Source organism: Vigna umbellata, chromosome 5 (assembly GCF_029865625.1).
Source record: "Vigna umbellata cultivar VRB3 chromosome 5, Vumbellata_1.0, whole genome shotgun sequence".
In the NCBI taxonomy this organism is placed as follows: domain Eukaryota; kingdom Viridiplantae; phylum Streptophyta; class Magnoliopsida; order Fabales; family Fabaceae; genus Vigna; species Vigna umbellata.
Genome location: NC_142169.1, coordinates 64520117 through 64547780, shown reverse-complemented (window position 1 = coordinate 64547780; position 27664 = coordinate 64520117). Strand labels below are relative to the sequence as shown.

At 32.5% G+C, this 27664-nt stretch overlaps 5 protein-coding genes and 1 pseudogene across 5 annotated transcripts; 2 read left to right on the top strand and 4 right to left on the bottom strand.

Moving 5' to 3' along the window:
• The first annotated feature begins 453 nt into the window (after positions 1–453).
• On the top strand, positions 454–7786 carry LOC124832976 (fumarylacetoacetase). Its single transcript, XM_047307330.2, has 14 exons — positions 454–754; positions 1331–1409; positions 1835–1893; positions 1981–2105; positions 2183–2257; positions 2609–2684; positions 2871–2970; positions 3048–3107; positions 3170–3240; positions 3355–3417; positions 3773–3837; positions 4171–4267; positions 4389–4514; positions 7546–7786. The coding sequence occupies exons 1-14, from the start codon at positions 548–550 to the stop codon at positions 7606–7608; spliced, it is 1266 nt and encodes a 421-aa protein (XP_047163286.1). The 5' UTR covers positions 454–547; the 3' UTR covers positions 7609–7786.
• Positions 7787–8906: 1120 nt separating this feature from the next.
• Positions 8907–9901, top strand: BAG5 (BCL-2-associated athanogene 5). Its single transcript, XM_047307344.2, has one exon. It carries the CDS (start codon positions 9020–9022, stop codon positions 9611–9613), a length of 594 nt encoding a protein of 197 aa, XP_047163300.1. The 5' UTR covers positions 8907–9019; the 3' UTR covers positions 9614–9901.
• A 247-nt stretch (positions 9902–10148) lies between these two features.
• Positions 10149–11002, bottom strand: LOC124832991 (uncharacterized). The gene has a single exon (XM_047307345.2). The coding sequence runs from the start codon at positions 10754–10756 to the stop codon at positions 10451–10453; it is 306 nt and encodes a 101-aa protein (XP_047163301.1). The 5' UTR covers positions 10757–11002; the 3' UTR covers positions 10149–10450.
• A 3384-nt stretch (positions 11003–14386) lies between these two features.
• On the bottom strand, positions 14387–15650 carry LOC124832980 (acyl-CoA--sterol O-acyltransferase 1 pseudogene; annotated as a pseudogene).
• A 3119-nt stretch (positions 15651–18769) lies between these two features.
• LOC124832996 (Immunoglobulin E-set superfamily protein) lies at positions 18770–21434 on the bottom strand. The gene is made up of 5 exons (XM_047307351.2): positions 20751–21434; positions 20570–20636; positions 19909–20127; positions 19710–19834; positions 18770–19121 (listed from the first exon to the last, which is right to left on the bottom strand). Exons 1-5 carry the CDS (start codon positions 21012–21014, stop codon positions 19050–19052), a joined length of 747 nt encoding a protein of 248 aa, XP_047163307.1. The 5' UTR covers positions 21015–21434; the 3' UTR covers positions 18770–19049.
• Positions 21435–22874: 1440 nt separating this feature from the next.
• Positions 22875–24149, bottom strand: LOC124832986 (uncharacterized). The gene is made up of 5 exons (XM_047307341.2): positions 23744–24149; positions 23480–23591; positions 23326–23407; positions 23171–23222; positions 22875–23100 (listed from the first exon to the last, which is right to left on the bottom strand). The coding sequence occupies exons 1-5, from the start codon at positions 24134–24136 to the stop codon at positions 22951–22953; spliced, it is 789 nt and encodes a 262-aa protein (XP_047163297.1). The 5' UTR covers positions 24137–24149; the 3' UTR covers positions 22875–22950.
• Between the last annotated feature and the right edge of the window lie 3515 nt (positions 24150–27664).

Below are 27664 nucleotides of genomic sequence, written 5' to 3'. Positions count from 1 at the left end.
TTGGAGGTAGTTGGAGGACTCTGCACGGATCTAACCCCTCCTTTTCCAACAACCACCCCAAATCATCGTCCAATAAACAAGTCCATTAGGTCAAAAAGTTAAGTGAACCAAATAATTAAATCTCTAAAACAAACTAGACAAAAAAGAATTAATTGTTTTAAATAGTTATTAGACTAAATCAAAATTTTAAAAGGAAAATTACTCAATAACCTACCATAAATATTAAATCTCTCGTATTTTTATATTTTTGTAACTACATAATTAATAGCTCATAATATATATATAAACCAATTCAATCCTAAAACTTCATAAAAATCCCTAAATGAATTTATAAAATATCAAGCAAAATAAATAAAAATATTTTTACGATTATAATGGAAGTAGGTGTTCTTGTAAATTAATAATTATTACTGTGACATCTCCATCTCTCCACCTATAAAAGAAAACACGCTCTTGTTCCCCGTGGAGCGTCTATTTGAAGGTGTTGTATATTGACATAAGCTGGAGCAGTGCAGTGGCGTAGCATCATCATCACCACTTCCGTACAATGGCTGAGCTAAAATCTTTCGTTGAGGTTCATCCAGATTCTCACTTCCCAATACAGAACCTTCCTTACGGAGTCTTCAAGCCCCAACCCTCTTCGTCTCCTCGCCCCGGCGTCGCCATCGGCGACTACGTCCTCGACCTCTCTGAAATCGCTTCCGCCGGCCTCTTCGACGGTCCTCTCCTCCGAAACTCCGATTCCTTCCTCCAGGTAGCTTTCTCAACTTCAATCTGCCTTTCACTTGTTCCACCGACATGTTTAGATTAAAGTTTAGGAAGTGTTTTTCTTTGAATTTAAATGCAGTTTAATGAATTATGGTATACCGGGTAAAAAAAGAGGAAAAACAGTTGCTTCCATGAACTTTAATCCAAACATGAAGTGATTGCTATGCAAGTTGGGAACCCCTTTCGGATGCATATTTCTGCATTTATATAGTGTAGTTTGGCCATGTGGTATCTCCAACAACACGAAAGAAAAAATTGCTGTTTTAGTAGTAAAGTTGCTTTGGAAGAGTGTACCTTAATTTCAGCCTATGATGTCGTAGTTTATAGACTTGTCACAATCTTTTTGTTTCCCTGTGAAACCAAAAGAACGGGAAAAATGTACCTTAATATTTGGATGAACGTTTTTACTCTCTCTCTCTCTCTCTTACATCTTTTTGTGAAACATGCAACATTGCATTTATTTATATTAATATAAGATTTTACGATATCGTATCGTGGGTATGATTTATGAGAATTGGTTGGGAAATGAGAACCTTTGGTCTAACTGATTATTTGTGGACAGCCCAATCTAAATAAGTTTGTATCCCTTGGAAGGCCGGCCTGGAAGGAAGCTCGTGCCACTCTTCAAAAGCTTTTATCAGGTACATGCAACCCCGCTTTTTCCTGTCTAATTGTTTAAGGGCTTTTTTGACACTTCTTGCTCTTTTGTTTTGAAAACTGTTTCCAAATCAAGGATTTTAAAAACTGAAAGGCTAAAAAACAGAAGAAACTGGAGATTTTTTTGTCATTCTCTAGCTCAAGTGGGTTCTATTCAAGTGCTCGAAGGAGAAATTTTTGGAAAACATAAACGTGTTCATGAGACGAACACTTTCAAATGTCTTGAAGGGACAAACAATATTATAGAAAACATTGTTAAAACTGTAAACAAACAAGGCCTAGTTGTTCGCTGTTCTTTGCTTCTTTTTTTCTTTACACTGCACTGCTTATTAATGTGTACATGCATGCTAAAGTTTGTATGAGCTGCAAAGGTTGGTTCTTATGCGAAGTGGGTTGTTTTTTAATGCAGCAACGGAGCCAACCTTGAGGGACAACAAGGAATTGAGGCAGAAGGCACTTGTGCCTTTGGTACTGTTCATTGGCGTTCATGATTTATTTTAAAATGGTTGTTTGAGTTTGTCTTTTCTTTAATACTTGTAGCGTCTGGATTTTCAGAGTAGCGCGGAGTTGCTTCTCCCTGTTGTTGTTGGGGACTATACTGATTTCTTTACATCTCTGCATCACACTAAAAACTGTGGGCTCATATTTCGTGGGCCGCAGACTCCTGTTCTAGATAATTGGTGTGTTGATTTAAAATGATTTACAAATGCACTTAAGTATTTAATCCTGTAAATAAAAAGTTAAACACGTTTCACAGGTACCGACTGCCTATTGCATACCATGGACGGGCATCTTCTGTTGTTATTTCCGGAACAGATATTGTTCGACCAAGGTGATAAGTTTTGACACTAATAGCACATTGTTTAGGAGTTTGCGTGCTTGCTTAAGTAGCTTTTTGAATCTTTTGGTTTTCGCAAGTCTTGGGTTACGAACATGAGAAGAAATATGGCACCAATGTTTATTGCTTAACATGAGAGCCTTTGTAATGCATAGCTATGGCTCTAGCATATACAGTCAACTGTGGAAGGGATATGGTTTCTATTGTCAATCTTCATGTGCCGTGTATTCATGAAAACAGAAATATTTTATGACAGCACTGGGCTTTAGCTCCTTTTGTATATATTATGTATGTATTTAGCTCTGCATTCTATCTGACAATGTCATGCTGCTTTGTGCTTTCCAGAGGTCAAGCTCATCCATCTGGTGGTTCTACACCCTACTTTGGCCCTTCGTTAAAGCTAGACTTTGAGTTGGAAATGGTTAGCTTATTGCTTACACATATTTTTGTGGCTATTTGCCAACTAAAATGCAATTTAAAGTTCTATTTTCAAACTATACAACTCAAGATGAAAACATAGTTCCATTTTCTTCTTTGTATATAGTTTTTCTAAATGGGTTACCATGGTACTGCATTATTTTACGTTTTAGATTAATCTTTTTTTCAGGCTACTATTGTTGGACCTGGAAATGAATTGGGAAAACCAGTGGATATTAACAACGCTGAAGATCACATCTTTGGACTTGTTCTAATGAATGACTGGAGTGGTAGTTTTCCAATTCAATATTTTTGTGTTACCATGCCCTGCCCAATTATTGATGCTTTAATGAACTATATTTGGCAGCTCGAGATATTCAGGCATGGGAATATATTCCTCTTGGTCCTTTTCTTGGAAAGAGTTTTGGTAAGATGTTACAAATAATTACTTAATATCCTTCCTTTATGGTTCTAACTAAAATTATACAGGTACCACAATATCTCCTTGGATTGTGACCCTGGAGGCATTAGAACCTTTTGCTTCCCAAGCCCCTAAACAGGTAACTAGTTTTTTTCTTTTAAGATTGACACTGTAGGAACTTTATAATTTGGTTGTTCATGTCTGATGTTCAAATTGACCATGACATGCTATTTAATCTATCCATTAAATGCAGGATCCTCCTCCACTTCCATATTTGACAGAAAAAGCGTCCAAAAGCTATGATATTTCCCTAGAGGTATTTCAAAGCTCCGATATTATATGCATGCGTGTACTTAGTATTACACCCTCTTGTTCTCTGATTAATTGTATTTCTTCATGGTCCTTGTGTTTTACTGTAGTTGAAGTAGGAACTATTTGTCTTTATGGTTCTTTTTCCAAGACCATACCCGAAAAGAACTTTAGGACAAACCATTCCCAAACTAGCAAAAAAGCTAGCAGCTGTAGTTGGAGAGTCCAAAACCTTATCAACCCCATACTAGAATCCATACTTGCAATGTGGGACTCAAATTTCACCGTGCAGTTGAATCTAACAACATTCAGTTATTTTTTTGGATTATTACGCTAATCATACAATTGTTTTTTGCTTCAAGGCTCACATAAAACCTGCTGGACATGAAGATTCAGGTGTGGTGACACGAACTAATCTAAATCACTTGTGAGGAATTTCTCTTCAACTAATATTGATAATTCAGTTATTTAATTATTTCTCTCTCTCTCTCTCTCTCTCTCTCTCTCTATTTACACACGCACACACCATAGCTAGGAAGGGAATTGCAATAGAACTGTTGATTTAAAAGGTGGTGAATTACATGGAATATGCAGAACTTTACGTATGTTTAGTGATATATCTCCTTGGTACACTGCACAAATAAACTCGCACATCTTCTCATTTCGTCTGATAGTTGCTTGCCTCTTGCTTATTAGAAAAAGTTATACTTTTTGAAACTGTTATACACAATACATATTCACATATTGTATCGCTTTGTAGATATTGGACATTGACCCAGCAACTTGCTCACCATACAATCAATGGTTGCAACCTTAGGCCAGGCGATCTCCTTGGAACTGGGACAGTTAGTGGTCCTGTAAGATTCTATACTTCACACAGTTTAACTTTTTTGTTCCAGTTTTTTCTTTCTCTTTGAGAGAATTGTTCCTTTTCAACTGATCAACTAATTCAGTTAAAATATATGCTTTTCACTGTAGGAGCCGGAGTCCCGTGGATGCTTGTTAGAGTTAACCTGGAATGGACAAAATGCAGTGTCTGTAAATGGGTTAAACCGGAAATTTCTTGAAGATGGAGATGAAGTCATCATAACCGGATATTGCAAGGTTACAATCAATCATGATTTTGAGCACCTGTTTTGCGGAATGCTATTATCTTTTCAATTTTTAATGACAAAATTTCTTAGTCTTCAATTCCTTAACTGTTCAAATTAGATACAAACAAGGTTTAATACAGTTGGTTGATAGTTTGAATTCTTTAAGCATGGTAACAGTGGCTCAATTCCCTGACTTTGTGTGTGGAGAAGACTTTGTGAGGTAAAAGGCACTTTAGTGATCTCTGCACTTGGGGGACAAGTCTCATGACTTCTGGCTGTGGAAATACCTTAGGCAAAAAACAAAAATAATTTCCAACCTAGGACTATGCTGGTTTTGTTAGTTTCTGTCAGTATTTGTTAGTTGTTAATATTAGTGAGGGTATTATTTAGTTGGTTGTTGATATCTGTTAGTGTTTTGGGTGGGGATAGAGAAAAGAATCAGGGCAGATTGCATATAAATTTGAGGGTAGGTTCAGATATAGGTCATCTTGTCATTTATAGGAAGAATTGAGACCTTTAGGCATTGGGAGGTGCAGTCCCTTGAAGAAGTTCTACAGTGCTGTAGTTAGGCAAGACTTTCCTTTCACCAGATTTTTATGAACTGGTATGTTAGAGTTGTGGGTATCCAATCTTGATGTTTCCAGAATTAGGTGGAGAGCTGGCGTATTGTACATGATGGTCAATCCAGGTTGAGCAATATTTTGAAGCCATCGAACCTGTTCCCGAATAAGCTAGTAAGATTTTGTCCCAGGAGAAGTTATTCGCCTGGAAATCTGAGAACTGACGCTTTAATTGGTTGCTAACTAGGAAATGACGCCCACCCAAATGCTGCATGGTGAACCTTTTTGAAGGCTCTGCTCAAACGATTAGAAGGAGTATGATTTTGATCAACTATTTTTGGTACGGAAAGAGGAACCAGAACTATGGGAGCCAGAAATAGACATGAAGATGAAGATACTGTGGGAAAAAAAGATGAATCACGGGGTAGAAGAAGTAAACCTTCGTACCAGAACCAGAAAAAACTTCAGAGATGAACTAGAATCAAGTTGACGGAGAAAGAAGAAATAGTGATGAAGCAAAAGAACATCCACTTTGGGCTAAGCCCTTACAGATTAGCTTTTGGTACCGCTCCAAAAGGCCTCTTACAAAGGGATGTATCTTATGTGTATATAAATCCATGTGTATTTCATATTTTATCCGATGTGGGACTTTGTTTGTACCCAACAGACAAAATATGGGTTGTGACAACAGTTGTTTGGTTGCAAGATGGAGAAGCAAATAGAATTTATCCTGGTAAGAAAATGGATGTGAGAATTGAGAAAAAACCATCCCTGTGGAACAATGGTGGAGCAGATAGGGGAAGAACACAAAACTGAGATGGTTTAGGTAAGCAAGATCGTCAAGCCACCACCAGTACTGCTGAAACCACCCAACGCAATTTCTCCCAAAGAGTCAGATGGGCCATTAGTTGTGATTTAGTTTTGTATCCCAAGCATGTCAGATGGGCCATTAGTTGTGATTTAGTTTTGTATCCCAAGCATTACAGACCATTAAGCTGTAACGGATTAGTAGAATTACAGAGATTTCAAGGTAAAGAAATGCCCTACGAAACAGGGCATTAGAGAAAAATGTAGGCATTCCCCTGTTTTATTGCAATAAGCTGGAACCTTGGTGAGCCTCTTCTAGGAATAGCGAGACTAATAGTAATATCTGTTGGTTGGGATATTATCTAGTGAGAGTTAGTTGTTTATGCCAGATTGTATCTTAAAACCAATTGTTATAAGCAAAGTTGTACTCCAAGACTTGAGAAAGACTATGTGGGACTTCCTAATACTCTCCCAATTAGCTGTACTTCAATACTTGAGACATTGAGACAGACAACGTGAGACTTTCTAACACTTCCCTCCACATCTGTCTGCCAAATCAGCCGTGCTCTGATATCATGTCAATATCTGTTACTTTATTGATCTGAGATAGAAAATACTTAAGGCAGATTACCTGTATATAAACTTGATGAGGAGGGAGGGAAGTGAGAGAGAGGGATGGAGGGAGAGGTGGAGCACACACACACACAGTTTTTCAGTGCTACAGTTGGGGAAGAATTGCCCTAATTTATTAATAAGATGTCTGGTGGAACAATAAGGAAAAGTTACAAGAAAATCCCTGCAAATTTACATGAGCAAATATTTGATAACTTGCGCTGCTAGACCTGAATTACCGCAGCATTGCTGTGAATTTAATTAGTTGTTTGGCATATATTTGAAATTTTTAGTCTACGAAAGCAAAAGAGAGTCCTATATTGCCTAGATCATACACTCTTAAGAATTTTACACGTTAAGACACTCCTTACACATAAGTGGGTAGCAAAGAGGTGCTCTTAAGTGGATAAATTTTTTGGTCTCATTTGGAAATGCATATTCTGGTTTGCACAATCTTGAATAGTTGTAATTTCTTTTACAACTTGGAATGAAAATGACAGGCGTGGAAACTTTTAAAAAATGCTCTATCCAATTCAAAGCTACATAATTGCTTCTACTGGAATCAAATTTGGCTCTTTTTCTCATTTGCAGTATTTCCCGAACATTTTTGTAAATATGTTGAAAATTGCTTCAATTCTTGTTTGAGCTTTCCAAATGGGTGGTTGGGTGTTGCAAATGCAGCCCCCAAAAAAATAGACATATTAGGATTGCAAGTCAGAAATATGGATACATGAAAAAGTGAATCGGGCTCTACAGGGATGAACGATTGTTTTTGAGGTCAAAATCCTGTGGAGTGTAGGGGATTTTTTTTTTTTAATTGCTGACGGAGGGAGTGCAGCATACCTCTAAATTAGACTGCTGAGATTGTTTAAAACAGTGTGCCGTACTTATTTTGTTTATGACTGAGTAATGTTAGTCACTTTTATGATTTATCAAAATGAAAGTTTTATATTCATGAAGCAGTTCTTGATCATTTTTATTTTAAGCATTTATAGTAAGATAGCATATTTATTAGCAGTAAAACTTGAATGTTTATGTGAAGATCTAAAATTCTTTGTGCAGGGAAGTGATTACACTATTGGGTTTGGTAACTGCTCAGGCAAGATTGTTCCCGCAGCTCCCTGAGGGAATTATCATTCCACAACAGTCTAATCTTTTCAAGTTGTGGAAGTTGTTGTATAATCAATCTGCAACAGGGTTGCTTTCTACCGATGTTATTTTTCCTATGTTTGTAATGTACTCGGCACATTATGAGAGTATGTTTGCCTGAATCTTTTTTATATGCGGACAACTTTACACCTCATATTTGCACACATTGACTAAAAATGAACAATGAGAATAAATTGTGGGAAATGAGAATGGGCAATAATGTCAGTTTTGTTAGAGAAATTAAGAAATGTAATAATTTTGTTTTAATTAAATTAAAAGTATTTACAACTTTTTTTTTTCGTTTTTCATTTTTTAAATTAGAGATTAAGTGAAGAGGAAGGGTGCGCAAGATAAATAATAATTAATAATGTTTTGCTATTGAAAATTACAGTTAAATAGGGAAAAAATTAACATTGATTTGAAATCTGAAAATATAGTCAATTAGAAATTTAAAAAAAAATGATAAAAATGCGACAAATATAATAATGGAATAACTGATTATTATGATTTGTTGCCTATTCCACCAGTATTTATTATTTTAAAAATTATAATGAATTGCTTTTGAAGTTTTCAGTATTTCTTTTAAGAATAAGATGATGGCATGTGATCAATACTATGTAAAGATCTTCATCAATTGCTATATTTTGATATTTTAATCTTCAATTTTTCACAAGTCAATAACTTCTCATATATCCTCTTGTCCTAATTGTGAGTTGTATATATAAAAGATACATTAAGTTAATCAAGTGCATTAAACTATAGTAAATGTTATAATAATAATGAATATAATTAATGTATATTATAAAATATGTTATTTATATTACTATTTATATATTTTTATGTAGATGGATCTGAATCATAAGACTTAATTACTTGTTAATCTTATTTTAACTATTTACTCCTAATTTAATCATAATTTAAAATATTAATTGTCTAACTAGTGTAATTCCTTCCTAAGTAGGACCGAATATATGTTGATCTAAATGACTGAGATGCTATCAAACAGATATAGTACAAATTCTCAAATCCTGGGATGAGCGAGCTATTGGTTAGACGTGTATGGTAAAAAATGCAAATAATCAATATTTTCTATTTAATGATAAAATTTAAGTATAGCCTTCAGTGAATCTTATTTACTCAGAAAATGATGATACAAAGGAATGCAGGAAGACTAATGACAGGGTTTAAATTTAAACCAGAATGAAAAGAAAGAGGAGAAGATGGGAGAAAAGGAGGTGGGGTCATGCATTAACAAAAGGTTATCATACATTTCATTTAACACAAAAGGTAAGCGCCAACACCAGTGAACTTCATTTAATTTTTCCTTATTTTCCATTCTTTTTCTTGCTCACTGCCCAATGCACTACTCTGAAATCCCTCTTTTCCCATGAAACCCTCTTCCAAATCAGGTTCCTTCTCCTCCTACTCAACTTCCACCACGCTCACCTACACCTACCACTATGACCACACTCCACCCCCACGCGCCAATTCCACTCCTCAACCATCCCCCTCCCCCTCCGCCGCCGCAGCCACCATCCAATCTGCCTACCGCGCCCACCGCATTCGGGCCCTCTACCGGAAAATAGCTGCGGTCGACTCCGAAGCCGACCGGCTGCAGCGCCTGATCCAGCGACAGGACACGGTGGACGCCGTGCGCACCGACCATCTGGAGAAGCTCAGAATGAACGAGGCGCTCATGGCCCTGCTGCTGAAGCTGGACTCTGTGCCCGGCATTGATCCGACGGTCAGGGATGCGCGAAGGAAAGTCACCCATCGGATCGTGGGCCTCCAGGAGATACTGGACTCTGTATCGGAGAGCCAGATTGATGAGTCCGGCTGGTGGTCCATGAAGAATTGGGACGAAGTATTGGCCGACATGGAAGAAAGTATTTGTCGCGAAAGAGGCGGTGATGAAATGGAACGGTTTTGCGCTCAAAATCTCGGCTTTCGCTGCCTACAGAGGTTTCTTCGTGAACCTTGATTCGCACCTTTCGTAATCTATGCATGCTCACATACGCATTCTCTTATGTATTGTGATTGTATAATATAATTGTAATTTTTTTTATAGCATAATGTAACATAATTTCCATGTTTACCCAATACCTACCTCAAAAACTTTGTACTTTTGGTGGCTATAGAATATAGGAAATACAGGGGCTGAAATTAATATGGTCTGAAGGAATTAATATAATGCCAAGTTGCTTTGGTGTAAATGGTAACAATCTGTTTCATATCTCATGAGAAATCAAATTCTATTGCTGATGTGAGACCTCTTGTAAATATCTTTACATGCACTCACCGGGTTGTAATTATTTGTTGATTCCAGTGAGTTTAGACTCAATTTACATGAACTCTTTCTGAATTGAGAAAACAAAACGAACTATGATAATTAAACTTGTGTCTGCGAATTCTTGTGACGGAGTTACCAAAGAATATTGGTAGATGGAATCCAAATGTAGCTTTTGAGGTAAAATTATTTTTGGATGTTAGGAACTTATCTCCAAACATACACTAAATTAGTTGAATTCCACAATCGTGAGGATCATATAAATAGATAATAATATTTGTAGAAGAACAGTAAAGTTTGTTATTATAGTGAACTCTAATGAGAACCAAGACCCTATTTTCTCCAGACTTTTTAAGGAAATTAAAGAAGTTGGGTTTCAACTTACTAGAATGAACTGATGATGACAAATTCAGAACAAGTGCAGGATACATGGATTATTAGACTAACTTACACAATAAAAAACACAGTTAAGGAGCCAAAACCAGTAACTGAGATGACTGATAATGTGATAATTTGAGTGGGGAAGGTGTGCTAGTTGGCACAGCTGCACTTGCACTTGGACATGCATCTCTTGCAATCTGAGAGTGTTGGGTAAGCGGTGTTGATGTTGCATTTGGTGATGCAATTGGGCCTTGAAGTGCCATCCCACAAGCAGCGAGCCATGCAGTGTAGGATTGGCGTGCAGGATGGACAGGCGTTTTTCATCTGGTTTACAAGGCAGTCTTTGCAACTCTTTCCATCTGTGGGTGGGCAACTCATGATAGGTGAAGCCACCATCGCCATGATCAGCAACAGCACTTGGACCTGGACTGTTACTCTGAGCTTCTTCGTCTCCATGTGAACCTAAACCAGATGTTTTTACAGTCACAAGATGTGTTATATGGAAGCTAGCTATGCCAATTCCACCTTATATAAAAACTGGACAGACGTAGGTGGGAAAAGCAGAATTCTAAGATCCGCGGAAGGCCTCGGTAGTGTGGAAGCATTAAATTGCATGGCTGACTTTGCAATTAAACACCGCATTTACTCATAGGAATCTGGCAGCTCATGGTTCTCTCGGTTTGCACAATCATCCTTCTCATCACTATACTCTGTTTAAGTGAACACGGGGAATAAATATTTGAGTATGCTATTCATTTTCTTATGCATGTTTAAGAACTGTTTATGTATGGAAATATTTCCTGTAAAAAAACAATACAGCAAATGAGTCAGAAATAATAATCATGTCAATACAAGAAAAATAGGAAAAGAGCAAAATTCCACTTATATTTTTTTAATTGAGATCTTACATTGACGAGAGAGATAATAATATGATAAATTTATAATATATAAATAAATTAATGGTTAAATATACTTTTGGTTTATTAACTTTAAGTAAAAATTGAAATGAATCAATCTTCAAAAATTTTAGTCTAATTAAATTTATTTGACATTTTAAAAATATATTTCAATTAACACTGAAACATAAATGTGTAAGTTCTTAATTCAACTAACATTGAAGTATACATGTGTTAAATTGTGTAGATAATTCAAATATAATCATTGAAGTATACATGTGTTAAATTGTGTAGATAATTCAAATATAATCATAAAACATATTTGAAACATTAAATAAACTCAACAAAATTTAGTTAAATAGACTAAATTCATATAATTTTAAATATAAAAAACTAAATTGGTTTAAAGTTTTAAAAAAACATTAATTACAATTTTCATTAAAAGGATAAAAAACAAAATTAATCCTAAACTAATTAATAGAGTTAAGTTAAACTTAAATTATTCATTTTTATATTTCTTACAATGACATTTGCACTTCTAAATGTATTTTTTTATTAAAGTGCGAGTTCCTTTTAGTTTATATAGACATTTAAGAATTTTAATAAATGGAATTAATTTATTTTTTATAAAATAATACTATTTTTCCTTTTTTAAGTAACATTACAAAAAATAAAAAATAAAACGTTTAAAATAAAAAACTTTTAACTAAAAGTTGAATGATGTAATAATTGAATTCAATATTTCTTAATGTTTCCTTGAATAATATTCATCTATTACGATGACTATTACGAGGAATAGGTGTTCAATATTAATTTAACATCGATATTAAAATAATTGTATATGATTTTAGTCTTTAAATTTTAATCTGAAATTGAAATTAGTTTATAAAATAAAAAAATATAATTATTTTAATTTAATTATATTAAATTTTGTTGTGTCGAATGTATTTTAATATATTTAAAAAATTATATTTGAATTGATTAGACTATTTTAACATGTTACCGCTTAAATAATTTTTTTAATATGTTAAACGTATTGTAGTTTATATATATAATTTAACCAACCTTAAAAAATTAACGTCATTATGTTAAAATATTATATCTATTTTGTTTTAAATATTAAAGACTAAAATATATTAAAATTTAAAATAAAAACAAGTTATAATCTCGTGCTCAAATTTAAAAAATAAAAATATATTTAAGATAAGTTTTTTTAAATGTTAACTTTTGAAGGTGATGTTGTTCTTCACCAGTATTAAAATATATTCTTTTAGTCACACTACTTTCATGATTGAATTTCAACAACACAGTCTAAACCATTTTTTATCAACTAGTTGCAAATGTAGATATTAAGAATTTTGTAGAAAAACAACATACAAAAGAAAAATAATAATAATGGAGGAATGTTTGTCATTTTATCTATTTTTTATTTTAAAAGTTAAAAAATCATAAAAATAAAAAAACTCATTAAATTATTTTTCTAAAGTTACTAACAACGGGGTGAAAGGATTGAAATGCTATAATATGGATGTCGAAAATTTTTGTTAGATATTTGTGTTATAATAATACCTTGATATTTCTTATAAATCCACAAATGGCTTTTTGTTTTCATTTTTTATGGTTAAAGAAACGAGTGAAATTTTTTGAATCTAATAGATATTTTGAGGAAATTCATTAAAATGTCATTCATTGTAGAGATAATAAGATATGAAAATATTTTTAATCCAAAATCTTAACTTTTATATATTGAAATAAATATACAAATGTCTTCTTTATATATTATTAAACTTATTCATTTTTACGGTTTATGTTTACAATTTAATTTTTAATATACTACTCATCCATCTTACACGGAAAAAAAAAGCACAAATAAAAAATGAATTATATTTTTTTAATTACTTGTGGATTTTTTTTTTCAAACTTTTTCACAAAAAGGGAGATCTCTACCACAAATACTACGTTAACTTCTTAGAAACCTCCAAGTTTTACTAATATTAACCTTATAACAAATAATATTCACAATCACTTCTAACAAAATACTCAAATATTCCTTTTACTAATTTTCCAAAGTATAGCACTAGCCTTCTCACACTTTTACACCCTCCTAGTTTAAATGAAAAGGACAATACAAACAAAGATGATTGACTAAGCTATTTTTTCTCAAGAAATCACTTAAAAGAGAGAATAATATAATACTATATTTAATCAATGCCTTATTTTTGGCTTCGCATTACCAATTGAAGTGTATCTAGAATATAAGGTTTTACTCAATATTTTTATACTTAGAACACACTTTTCTATGTTCTTTAATAACATATAGCAATTAACTTTTTTTATCATAAATATGAAAAACACATCAAAATAGTATTAAATATACTAGAAAAATATATATTAAACTATTGATAAAGTAGTAACGATCTTTTAATTTCACAAACTATTGAAAAAAATGATAGTTAGTTTTTCACAAACTATTGATAAAGTGTTTACAGGTCATCATTTTGAATGAAAATAAGTGATCAAACTCGTTAAATATGTGTTTCTTTCTTGCATATGACTGTGATTTTCTTATTTATTTTTGTCATTTTTCTACTAATTTTTAAATTAATTTTCTCATATATAGTAAATACTCATAAAAAGATTTATGCAAGTATATAGAATTTTCGATGACTCATCTTATTAGAGACTAAGATACTTATTCAAACAAAAAATTATAATTTTGACAGTTATTGTATCGCATTGTTTTCCACAAACAAAAATAAATAAATAGTGTAAACAATTTTAATTTTGGAAAATCGCCAAGCATTTGATGTATTAGGTGGTCTAATTGCACGTGGTCGTGTACGCTGAGCATATGTGTAGACAGACACCTACCTATGAGTTGAATGAAGAGGGAATTTTAGTCAACCTATTTGGGCATTCCATTCAACAGTAATGTCTCTTTTAACTTATAAAAGAGAGGAAGAGCGTAGGAATTGAAATTGTAAAATTTCCAAACATGTGAAAACAAGCAACTGTATAAAACCAACAGAACAGCACAGCCGTTTTTTTCTAAAATTAAAATTAATAGCAGGGGCTTACGTAACCATGCGAGAATCTAGAAACAATGGGAGAGATTTTTGTCTTTTGATACAGGTAAACTTGGACTATAAACACGGGGATGATGCAAAATATTCCAATTTGGACATTGATATGCACCGCACGAATGAGCTTTGTTTATTTAATTTATTTATATGTCAAGTTTCCAAACAGTATAATTGGTTTCATGTGTTGGTGGTGACGTTAGCGAAACGGTAGAGTCTAGAAACACTGTACACATCCTTCACAAACTGGGTCAACGCGGTCAACTCTCTGGTTGCTTTCTCGTAAACATGACACCGCACCAGCGCGGGTAGAAACAGCAGAATGGCTGTGTAAAGCACAAACAGCAACGACAGCAGCCCGGACAGCAACGACACCACCCTCGGGAACTGCCACTTCTTCCCTTTGAGGCCCTTTTTCAGTGCAACCTCCGCAGCCACGCACAGTCCATGAACGAGAAAGAAGCACGTGGCGTCCCACGAGGGCTCCCAGGCCTCCCACGTGCGCGTCTCGCGCTTGATGTAGTAAAAGACCAGCTCGTGCATGAGACCGGACACGGCGAAAGTAGCGACAATGGCCGGGAGTGGGGCCCACCTTCTGCCAGTGAGAGGGCTGGCGAGAGTGACGAGGGGATCGTATACGGTAGGTTGCAGGACACGGTTGACCATGATGTTCCAGCGGTTTCCCCAGAAGTCTTGCAGCGAAGTGCAGAGGTAGGGCTTGTCGAACTGCGGTTCCAGGTGAACGCCGAGGAGTTTCCGAGTGGTGGTGGAGATGGTGCCGAAAATGAACTCCAAGCCGATGTACATGTGGAGGCCGTACAAGAAGAGAATGAACTTGGGATGAAGATACTCTTTGTTGGCGTAGAGCGGAATCAGGAGGGCGAATAGGAGGAGCATGGATGATGAAGCGTAGTTGAAGGGCAGTTTGGGGATTTGGGTTTTTGAAGGGGTGGTGGTCTGTTGGAATTTGATGGGGAGGCATGCGATGGAGACGAAGTGACGGAGAGAGAGGGGAGGGTTGGAGGACAAGGGGCCCTTGCCAAAGGCAAAAAGAAGGAGCTTGAAGGTGGAAAGCCAACCTAGGAAGAAAGCAGATGGTCCTCCAAAGTGAATGGAGATGAGTCTGAGAGGGAGCAGAAGAAGAAGCAGTATGGCAGGGATAATGGCTATAAGTCTTGATGCACCTTCGGGGATAAGCCTTCCAATTCTGTGGCAGTAACACATTGTTGCTGCGGCTATGCTCCATACCATCATCAAATTGTTAAGCTCTCCCTCCATCTCTGTTCCTCAATCCCTCCTCCACACACACACACACACAAACACCAGACAGCTCACCCTTTCACTGACACCATTTTAACCAAGAACAACGTTGTATGAGTTTCGGCTTTTATAACCTGGTTGGTTAGTCCAGCCATCGATTTTGAAATCTTTCGTTTTTTGTTTTTGGAATTAATATTTTAAAATTAAAATTAATATTATTGTATTTTGAAATATGTAGTGTGGAGAATTTTTAAATGTTACGTTGAATCTAACCCATGTGTGGCTGGCTAAAGACTATTGGGAAAGAAGCAAAAGAGCGTGAATGGTGACAAAGAGCGTGAATGGGTAGTAAATGCGAAAGTAAGTAAGTGTTAAATAAATGTAAATATGTGTGTTCTTATCATTATTAATTTGGAAACAATATATCTACCTCTAAAATAAATATATATTTCGCAATAAAATAAAATATAGCAAAAATGAGGAATTAAATAAGTGGAAAAGTTAGATCTCGCGTATCACGTGGAGGATGAATATTCTATTAGCATGCTTCCCTTCATCACCGTCGTCTTATTCTCTTATCTTCCCTTTGGTGGATGGCAAATACGATAGAGTATATATATAAATATGTGAAAAGTGAAAATAAAAATAAAAATGAGTGTGTTTAATAAAAAGGCAATCACAAAAGGAAAAGATAGACAGAAAAGCTATTCAATTAACTATTCTTATTTATTTATTTAATCTATTTATCTCTCTTCTTATTCTTTCTTCACATTTTATTAAAATAACACTTTACTTTTACTTTAATTCATACTTATTTTAATTTTTTTTTATTTTCGACTTGTTTCTTTCTTTCCCACCGACTTAGTCCTATGAAAAAGTTACATTATTTATTCTCGTTTATTACACGAGTAGATCGTTGTCTAACCTCGACCACACGTTTTGACCAACTTTTTCATAATCTTCTTGAATTAAAAACTTATTGGTGAAATAAATTACTTTATTCATAAATTAAAAATAAAAACTTAAAAAAATTAATTATTATTTTAAAAAAATATCTCAACTCTAGGTAATGAATTTTATTTGTATAATAAAATTAAAACTCAAATTGAATAAAAGAAAGAAATGGAATTTCTTAAGTGTGTGAAATGTTCATTGTTTTTTAATTTGGCTCCAATCCAAGCCAATTTCATCAAATTAATTGAGTTTTCCTAAAGACTCCATATTTTGTGTTATTAATTTGTACCCTATTACTATCAAACTGATGTATTTTTATCAATTAAAATGTTATTCTGAGATTATTTGATTGTTTTTAATGATATTCAATATGATAATCTATTTTCTATCCATAAATTCTTAATGAGCTGCTGAGTAACGATGGCATTATCTTTAATTGTCTCAAAGAGTTAATTGTTAAGCTAGTGGTAGTGAAATTGAAGAAACAATATAATATTCAACTCCCAAATGACCAATTATAAAAAATGGTATTAATAAAATTAAAACAATGAAATAAAAGTAAAAGAGTTAATCTCATCATAAAAATAAATTATTTAACATCAAGTCATCCAGAAATATCAACTAGTGGAAACTAAAATGAATGTTAATGTTATAAAATCATTACAAATAAATAAAAATCATAAAAGAAAATAACTAAATCGTAAAAAGATCTAAAATAATCAAATTCAAGGAATAATTATGAGATCAATCTTTTCTCATCTATACTTTTCAAAATACTTAATTAATTTTTATAATTTCTTTCTATCTCATTTGATGTTAAATGGGTTTTAAATTGTTTATATTTTAATTTTTTAACTCAGGTCAAATTGAATGTCTTTCCTACGAACTTTCAATTAAAAAATTAAGAAACAAATGTCATATTTATATTTAATTTTTGAATACATGAACAAAGAGATATAAATATTTCAAAAAAAAAAAGTAATAAACACATATAACTGAAAATTTAAAACGAATAGAGATAATACGAATTTAAAACATTACATATTTCATTTTACAATTTAATTTTATAAAATCAAATTAAGTTTAAAATTTACCTTTTAAAATAATATAAAAATTTATAATAATGATATTGTTATTTATTGAGTTTATCATTCTTATACAAAAATAGTGTTTATAAATACCACATTTATCTCCAAAGTATGATTTTCTTCTCTAAAATTTAAATTCTTTAATGAAGTTTCTTTTACAAATAACCATCACGAATGCTTCAGCTCAATCTTAGGTGTTAAGCAAATTTACATCGTACAAATTTAACTTAAGTATTTTAATTTGTCCCTTTTTAAACAATTTTTCTTTTAAAATATCTTTAACCTATATATATATATATATATATATATATATATATATATATATATATATATATATATATATATATATATAAACAACTTTTTGTTTAAATTTTTATTTAAATAATTACTAAAATTGTAAATAATACTATTCTACTAATTATACAATAAACTTTCAAGAATATTTGAAAATACTTATTCATTAAAAAAAAATCAACCTTTTGACAATATTAACTTAGTTTACGTTTATGTTGATTTAGACAGTTTTTTTCTCAAGACATTTTTTCTTTAAAATATTTTTTTCAGCCTACAGATAAATAAATTTATGTGGAGAAACTATTTCTTCTTTTTCTAATAAAAGTATTTATGAAATTATCTAAAAATAATTACAAGTAATGTTTAAGTATCTTCAAAAGTCTCACATTACATGCTATATATTTAGATTTATGTCAAAATCAATTTATTATAAGACTTAATTTTCACCAACAAAAGGATAGTGTGGTTGTGTGCACATAATGTACACGGAGACTATAAAATCAAAATGTTACCCTAACAAAGAAAAATAAATTCCATATTAAAAATGAGATTCGCTAATCACTATCTTTTAAATGAGCTTTAGACTAATCCCAACTTACAAGCTTCTAAAAACCATTAAAAGATAAACAGAAACATTACATAAAAAATGTCAACAGCTTATGGAAAGAGATAAATGCAAGCATCTGAAACAAGACAACAGCAAAGTATTTTTCACAAGGTTAAAAAAAAGTTAAAAATGATAAAAAAAATTATTTATTTGAAAAATGCATAATAAACTCCCATATCACATAGAATAGTCTGTGATTTATTATTCTTAAAGAAGCATATGATAAGAATATTTACTTTTGAAATAGTTGATCCCTGGACAGTTCCCACAAGTTGAGAGTGGATATCAAATTAGAATTCAAAACCATATGTATGTATTTATTACTTACATTGCAACCCTGGGAAGAAACAAGGAGCATAGTTACTTACTAATTTTATTGACAAAACTATCTATCAAATGAATACCAATTTCATCTCCCAAATCCTCTCATCATTGTTCAAATTACCAGCCTCAGACAGGATTAGAAATAATTAACTGTTAATAAGAAGCAGGTAACACCGAAAGAGATTTCAGCACAAATAACAATGATTTAGGATTCAACATGTCACTCAAGGACAACTCCTTTGACTCCTACTGCCAATCCTTTCGGATATCAAAAGTGTAGTTAATCTCTAAGTAGCACTTGTTGTCATCATCAACAAACTGAAAAAACCATAAACATAGTATGAAATCAATTAGTTCACATTATTAGACTTCATCACAACACAAGTTTCTGCAAGAATTAAATGAGCGGCTCTCAAATTTGAAATTAAGTGAGTGGTTGAAAGTAAGCACATGAAGTCTGGCATCAAATTTATTAGAACATTAATTGGTAGGCTGATATATCAAAACTAAGCATTAATTCAGCTACCCTTTATGTCCAAAACAATGTCATAATAGCAATAAAGAAGAAGTAAGACTGTATCTCACTTACTCTTCTTTTTAACCCATATACAGTAAAGCAGTAACTTCTAGCGAAAACTGTGAAAGTAGCTTGACCATTCGGGGTAAAGTAGCTTGAAAAATGCATGGGAATAGTAAATGCACAAAAGCTACCGGTGATTTTAATTTTGCCTTGGGTCATTGTAAAATGAGGATTGTTAATCATACTCATTAGCAGACACTTAAAATCGATTAACCACTATAAAAACAAGCCAAGGACTTGCTAAATAAGAGATAACAGTAGTAGAAAATATATGAAAAGGGTGTCAGAAAATGTCAAGGAAGCACATAATGATACATTAACATTACCTTACTTCTTGCTGTGTATGCTCCTCTAGCAAACATCCCAGATGGTGTTGTCTCTTCGGGCATCTCATGTGTGTAAGGCTCTGCTTGAGGGCTGAAGGTTCCAATCATTTCTTTTGTGCTGTCAACTGCACAAGGCTTTAACAATGAGACGAGCTTAAGGACAAAATTTGACTGGGAGTTAGTCTTGCATAATACTTACCTTTCATACCAGTTTTCCACACGGTGTTGGTGTATTTGAGACCTGAAACGATGTTATTCTCGACCAGGAAAGTGAACATCAGGCTGTAACGACTACCCTCTTTCAAAGTAAACCACATACCCTTGGGATTTCCTCCTTCTGGTATTGCAAGAACAATGTCAGGTCTATCAGCAGCCTTGATTGCAAGGCTAAGGATCTTCACACTTGGCTCCAGAGTTTCTGAATTATTCACAGTACATATGACAAGTTAAGCGTTGAAAAGCTCCACCCACCGGGAAATGAGTTCACGAGGACACATAACAAGGTAGGGAAGAATTGAACCATATACCGATTCAATTGTTTGTTGGATTTCATAAAATGAAATCATGTTTCAAATTTTATCACTTATATGTATGCATAAAACCCATTAAAATAACACATTTGCATTACCAAATAATTACAGAGCAATGATACACATTCTCCTTTTTAAAATCATCAACTATCAAAGTTAACAACTGAAACGAAGAAATCAGATCCAAAGAGGACACGGATTTTTTTTATTGCTTTTTCTTCTCTAAAATTGAGAAGAATGACACATTTCTTGGGTTTTACTACTACCATTCAATATGTGGACGAACAGAGAAAAAATTGAAAAAATGAAAGCCAATTCTACACCAATTACCTCCAACAGAATTTATGTCCACACTTCCAAGAAGCTGTTCCTTCCACCTCCTCAAGCTCTCGTCATCCTATACCATCTCAAACGGAAAGCAACACACACACAAATGAGACAGTGGTTGAGAAATTCATAGATTTTACAGAAGAGTAAATAAATAAAAGAAGAGAAAGAAAACAAAGACAACCTTGTCCTTCTCGAGTTGTTCCTTCAAAGTGCACTGAGGACCCAATTCAATCTTTCTCTCTTCATCATCATCTTCGTCTTCGGTAGCAGCAACGGAACTCTCACTCCTGTATCTGCCGAGGGTCCCTCCTCCTTCATCCGCACTTTCTTCATGATCAGTACCGGCTTTTCCCTCGTGCACCCGAGAGGCATCATCATTGCCTGCACCCTCATTGTCTTTCACTTTGTCATCAAAACCCATGTCTTTCGCAATGGCCAGAGACATCAACAACCCATCAACGCAGAGAAAAATACAAACACGCACGCACACTCAAATAGAATGGCCTGAAAACACCCACTTGGTGGAATCTTCCACACAACGAGAATGGCAAAAGAAAAAGGCCACCTTGGGCTCAGAAAACGAAAGAGAAAAAGAGTCTAGGAGGAAAGAAAGAAGTGGGTCAAAGAATGCCAACAAAGGTAAAAACGCTCTGGTAGCAAGAAAAGACGCCAAGAAGGTAAATGAGATAGAAAGAGAGCGTTTTTTTAAATTTTTTTATTTGGGAAAATAACAGAGAAGGAAACGGTCATGTGGTGATCCGAAAGAGAGGAACTTTCAACGAGAAAATATGGTATGAAAGAGAGTGAAAAGGTTGGGAGTAGCACTTGCCTCCAGGACGACCATTATTCAAGGAAACCTTCTCTTTGTCTTTAACGTGTTACAACAATGTAACGTAGACTACAATTTGCAGGGCTAGGAAATTAAAAAAAAATGAATAAAACGTTAATTACGATGCGCATATGGTATATGTCAAAATAGTGAACAATTTAGAATTCTCAAAATGGGTGAATGAATTGTGGGGTGAGCTAACTTCCTTATAGATTGAAAGGTTGCCACTAAACTCGTTTGATAAAAATTTTAGGGTTTGGAATTTAAATTTTAAACCCATAGCAAACTTGGTTTCTCTGACCCTTTTTAGTCTGACTCCATGAAGATTCTATGTAGACTAACAATTTGGCTTTTATGGCGTTTGATCTTTACTTAGAAAAACAAATTTAAATTGAAAAATAAAAGCATAAAACATTTATTTCTTTGCAATTCTAAATGCGTATGTTAACTCATTTATAATTTTTTTTATAAACTTTTAATTAAATTCGACTTAATTATAATTTAATTCACTTTAAATCTGATTATTACCTATTTGTGTTAATTGGGATTTTTTTCATGTCGGAACAGTCTATCATGTTATTACCATCGATATAATATGTTAAGACTTTTTTTTGGTATTTTGAATGTGAAGCGCTTATTAAATAATTCCTTTTTTATTTTTAGTATTATATTTTTCATATTATTTTATAATGTTTAATTAGTATTTGATGGGTTGGGATATTTAATATGGGGTTGGTGGATCGCATGTCCAATGTATAATCCACACAACGTGTGTATATATATATATATATAGATAAGCCACTTAGGATGTAGAATTTTTAGTGTAGTTCGTTTAATCTTTAGTTACAACGTGGGTTAGAAGTAAGTTAAATTAGTTTGTATCCTGTCACACAAGTTAAGCTAAAAATAAATTAATTCATTTTATGACATGCAATAAAATCCATTTATTTTACGAGTCCAAATGAAGAAGCTAAACGAGTGTATTTTTTATTTTTAAAATTAACCATACTTTTTTTATACATACATCTAATCAAAACCGATTATGCTGCTGTAACGTCATATTAATAAGTAAGATGTAAAAAAAAGTAATATAAGAAAATATTAACAAGTAATTAAGATTATGTCGTAAGGGGAGTTTGTCTTAAATTACTGTCAAAATTTTTAAACAACTAATTTCATGTTTATATACATTAAATTAAAAAAAACTTAATTTCACATTGATATACGTTAAAGTTTTTTTAAAAATTCATACACTATTTTATGATTTTTTCGTTATAATAACTTAATATGTTGATTGGTAGGTCGGCTTCAGTTCTTCTTTTGTATTCTCCTTGTTATAAAATAACTGTAATCTTAATCTTTTTTTGACAGAACTATAATTTTAATCTTAAAAATTAAGTATCATTTTTCTTTTTAAAAAAAAAGTATGAATGGTTAAAAATAATTATGTAAGATGGAAAAAGGAATGTAAGAGATCCTAATCTTGCCCAGAAGGTTTCCTTGCTAAAGGCAAACTGTATTTTTTGTACTAAATTGAGCATGACACGGTTTTCTATGAAGCTAGTTTCATGAAGAATAAGAAAGCAGCTAGGGACAACACAGCCAGCAGCAGGAACAAAATTCGTTTAGCCTTATTCCTTGATCCTGACACCATAAATGACCCCATCTTCTCCATCAATTCTCCAACACCTACTTTCGTTTTCTGCATAGGGAAACCAAAAGGGTAAGACTATTTGCACCAATATGCAGTAAAAAAACTTTATCTTCCTTACCAATCCGAAAGGTTTCAAGTGGCGTAGTGGTTCCATAAATATCTCAATATTCCTGAATTAAACATAAACTATGTCATCGAGTTGAAAAATTTTAGTTAGTAAAATCAGTATCTTGTTCTTCCCAATCCGAGTACATGGTCTAAGATTAAACAAACCTTATTACTGCCTTGCCGTGGTAAGAATGGTTTATGTGTAAGCTGAAACCCTTCCAAAGGGGAAGGTGTATCTTGTCCCAGTCTGCAATTTAGAAATTTTAATAACAGTTTCTTACACAAGTGATTCATGGAGAGATCAAGCATTCTTAATTACCGAATCTCCATTGGAGACCAACATTGATGCCGTCATTCGGAGTCGGTTTCAATATAATTTGAATGTTGTTTCCAAACACATTCGTCAGATAAGAAAAAAATTCCAACACTTGCTGCAACACAAAAAGGGTCAATTACGAATTACATATTTAACACGGTTAAGCATTATTTTACAATGAACATTTTAATGCATGAGCCTCATGATGCGTATTACATTGGTTGGATCAAAAGTTAACGTGTATAGTAATCAGTTTGTTAAAGATACCGTTCTTCCTTGGAAGGCTTCGAAGAATGAGAGGAAATTGGTGACACGTTGGCGTTCATCTGCAGATAATTCGTGTGTTGTTTTGTTCTTGAAGGCAGAGTACAACTTCATTACTTTTTCCAGGGTGTGGTTATCTTCTTCCCCTTCTGATTCTGAGTTTTCAGCATGAAAGGCAATGAGGGACAGGCCTCTCTGCTTTTGAGAAAACAAAGTTCCATGGCACGAGGATTGGTATGGAAATGAAGAATGAAAATTGGCATGTGCAAGAAGTTTTGTTGTTAGCTTTGTAGAAATGGAAACATTACAAGTAGCATAGGTAGTAGAAAAGGACAGTTGGGAAAACGAGGTAATTGTTTTGCATTTTATGGGGCCAGTGATGGAGAAGGATGCCATAGAAGATGGAACAATCTTCAATTCCGCATCTTTCTGACCAAAAGAGAGAGAAAATATGTTGTATGTATGGAAAAATGCTTGAAACCAAAGGCAAGGTTTAAGAACATTTGATGATACGAAGAGGGGTCACGTAACTCGTCCATGCTTCCACCTCAAGGCTAGGTATCTCCACACAGTCCTGTATTCTATTTCTATTTTATGTTTTTACTTTTTAATTTTTCTCATAGTCTAAACATTTTATAGTGACTAAACTCACTCTAGGAAATTAAAGAATCAAAATGGAAATTTAGTCCATTTTTTTTAAAGAAATTAAATCATCATTTTTAAATATTTTTTGAAATTAGAAATATATTTTGACATTATTAAGATTTGATTCCACTCAACCTTAGTTAAGGCCTCCTCAACCCAACTGACAGGTTTTTCTTTGGCGAACCAAATATATGAGGAAGGATAAGCTGAATTGCCCAAATTCAGTTGTATGATATGTTTTGAGCAACTTCTTCCTACACCGCCTTATCTTTTATTTGCAGTTCCATAACCTTATGTATTTTTAATCGTGTAAATCAAAATGTAAATTTTTTATTTTAGAATTATAATTCAATATGAATTTTTTATTTTATATTTTAAAACATATAATTTCAAATACAAATTTTATATTCTAAAAAATATAATTTGAAAGGTACAGATTTGTATTTTAGAATTATAATCCTATATGAATTTTTTATTTTTTATTTTAAAATGTAAAATCCAAAATATACAAAATTGTATTCAAAATTACGCATTCTAAAATATAAAAGTTTATGGAGTGCAAGTTGAAATTGTGGAAGTGTTAGAAATGACTGATGTTTCATCGTTTCAAAATTCAGTTACAGAGAAAAATCTAAGGCTCCATGCATTTTGGTGAACCATTCTATTATCTACAGGTTAACATATAATTATGTATTGGAAGTTCTACGTAGATATAAGATCAATTAATAGTATATAAGTAAATGTATAAGTGGATGCAAACCTTACTTTAAAAGTCAATTTTGTGAGATTAAGTTAGACTTAAAACTCACTTCTTAATACATCGGTTTAACAAAAAAAAAGTGTGGGTAGTATTTAGTCTTTTAATGATTATTTGTGGTTAAAATAAGGACATGATAAACTGTAATTATTAAGTTTATCGTACATCAATGTTTTCTTTTCTCTCTTTTAAACATTACAAAAATGTCCAAAAATTGTTAACTTACCCGAAAGTCCTCAGTTATTTTTACTTCCAAATTAGGATTTCATTTATAAATGGATGTTGAAAGTTAAAGCATATGGCAGCAAACACTAACAAGTGGATGTTGACATCAACACAACGGGTGGAACCAACTACCAAATGAGGTAACTTGGGTGGATTGAGCAGTGAAATACGGAGTTAAATGAAATTTCTAAACTTTTCTCATAATATGTAGTTGTTGTGTGTATGGAAAAGTAGAAATAAAATTATTCAAAATGTCGAAAATCGACGTCGACTTCAGAATTAGCATACATGTGTTCTTCAAAATTAATTGAAAGATAAGTTTTAAAAAGCCTTAATGCATAATATTTTATAATGTCATTCAAGAAATTTCATATGACATGTTAAATATAGTGAAAAATTATATTGGGATTAATCTCCCTTGTGTTAAACACACATAGGGTTCTCTATCTATAATAGAAGAAATATGGACTAAGTCCAAAATACAAATAAGAAATAATAACAAACTAACTGGAAGATAAAAGATAAAGATAAAATATATAATATTTCTAACACTCCCCCTCAAGCTGGAGCATACAAATTGTATGAACCAAGCTTGAAATAATTGAACTTGGTTTTGAACTAGATGATTTGTCTTCAAGAGTGTGAGGCAAACAGAGATGGGTTATCACATGTCAATGAACAAACAGTAGCTTGTGAAACTTCAACTTCAAAAGTGGATGAAGGAGAGCAGCGGAGAAGGAGGAAATAAACACTTCAACTTCAAAAGTGGATGAAGGAGAGCAGCGGAGAAAGAGGCAATAAACACTTAAACTTCAGAAGTGGATGAAGGAGAGCAGCAGAGAAGTTTGATGTAATTTGATTTTGAATTAAAGTTGTCATCTCTTCTTATGACTTTCTTATGACTTTAGTGTAATTTGGTTTTAAACTGAAGTTATCACATCTCCTCTCACACTTTAATATAATATGGTTTCAAACTAAAGTCTTAGCATCATCCCGTGACTTTAGTAGTGCAATTAAAACGATTCTTCTTATTTATAATTAAAATCAAATAATTAATTATTTTTAAACTATTTATGATCTCTTATGCTATTTTTTATATGTTAATTTATTTTAAATAAAAATAATAATTAATTTCTATTATATATATTATTAGAAAAATATCTATAACTTGCAAATTATCTATTACTTGCATATTTTTTTCCAAATTTTCTTAAAAAATAATTTACAAAAAATACTTATAATTTTTATTGTAAAATATTTTCATAGAAGTATCTATAAAAGAATTTTAGAATTTTTTTTCAAAAGATATTTACAAACATTTTTTAAAAAGATATAAGTAAAAAATCAATATTAATAGTTACATATTTTACAATATTAATAATAATATTATATATTCTATTATCGAATTTAATAAAAATTAAATTATATTAAAGTGTTAGAAAAAATAACAACTCCAACTCAAAATCTATTGTACTAAACTTGTTACAGGAATATAAATTCAATTAAAAAATAATTAATACTGAAACTATCATGTACGACGACTTCAGTTCAAAATAATTTATATTGAAATTGTTAGATGTGAGTACGACTTGAGATAAAATATGATGTTGTTAATGACTTGAATGAATTTTCTTATGCAAAAGTTTTAAGTGAAATCGTTATTGTTTAGTAAGATATTCTTTTTTCATTAATTAATGTTTAATTTAATTATGTTTTTAATTAAATTATATAGAAGGAGACTTACTTGATCTTGTTGAGAAGTTGTTATTCATTTTTTCAAAACAATGTTGTCATTAAAGACTTCTCATTTGTTTTTTTTTAAAACAAGAAGTAATTTTCAAAATAAATTAACCCCTTTAAAAAAATCGATTTTATTAGCATATGTCCCAATTGGACATGGGTCAAAACGAGTCCATGTTGACTGTTTTTAAGAATATTTTCTGCTGAAAAAACACACTTATAAAATAAACACTAAAAGCTCACACAAACATATAGGTATTTGCTATTAAATGTGAAAACCACATTGGTTGAGAAAATACATTCTAAAAAACGATTAATCCAAATTTACGAATTTTTAAGAAATTAACAAATTTTCACTGGTAATCATTGAGCATGTTTAGTGTTACCCAATGTTGAGCATCGTGGTGAAGCAGGATTGGGGTAAGTTGGTCGTTGAGTACTTCATGCAATGCACAGTACAAAGGACAACAACATTATATACTGAAATTGTTGCTGTTGGAACTTTAGCATCCACACCGTTACTCAGATAATATTGATCATGTTGCCATCAATATTTT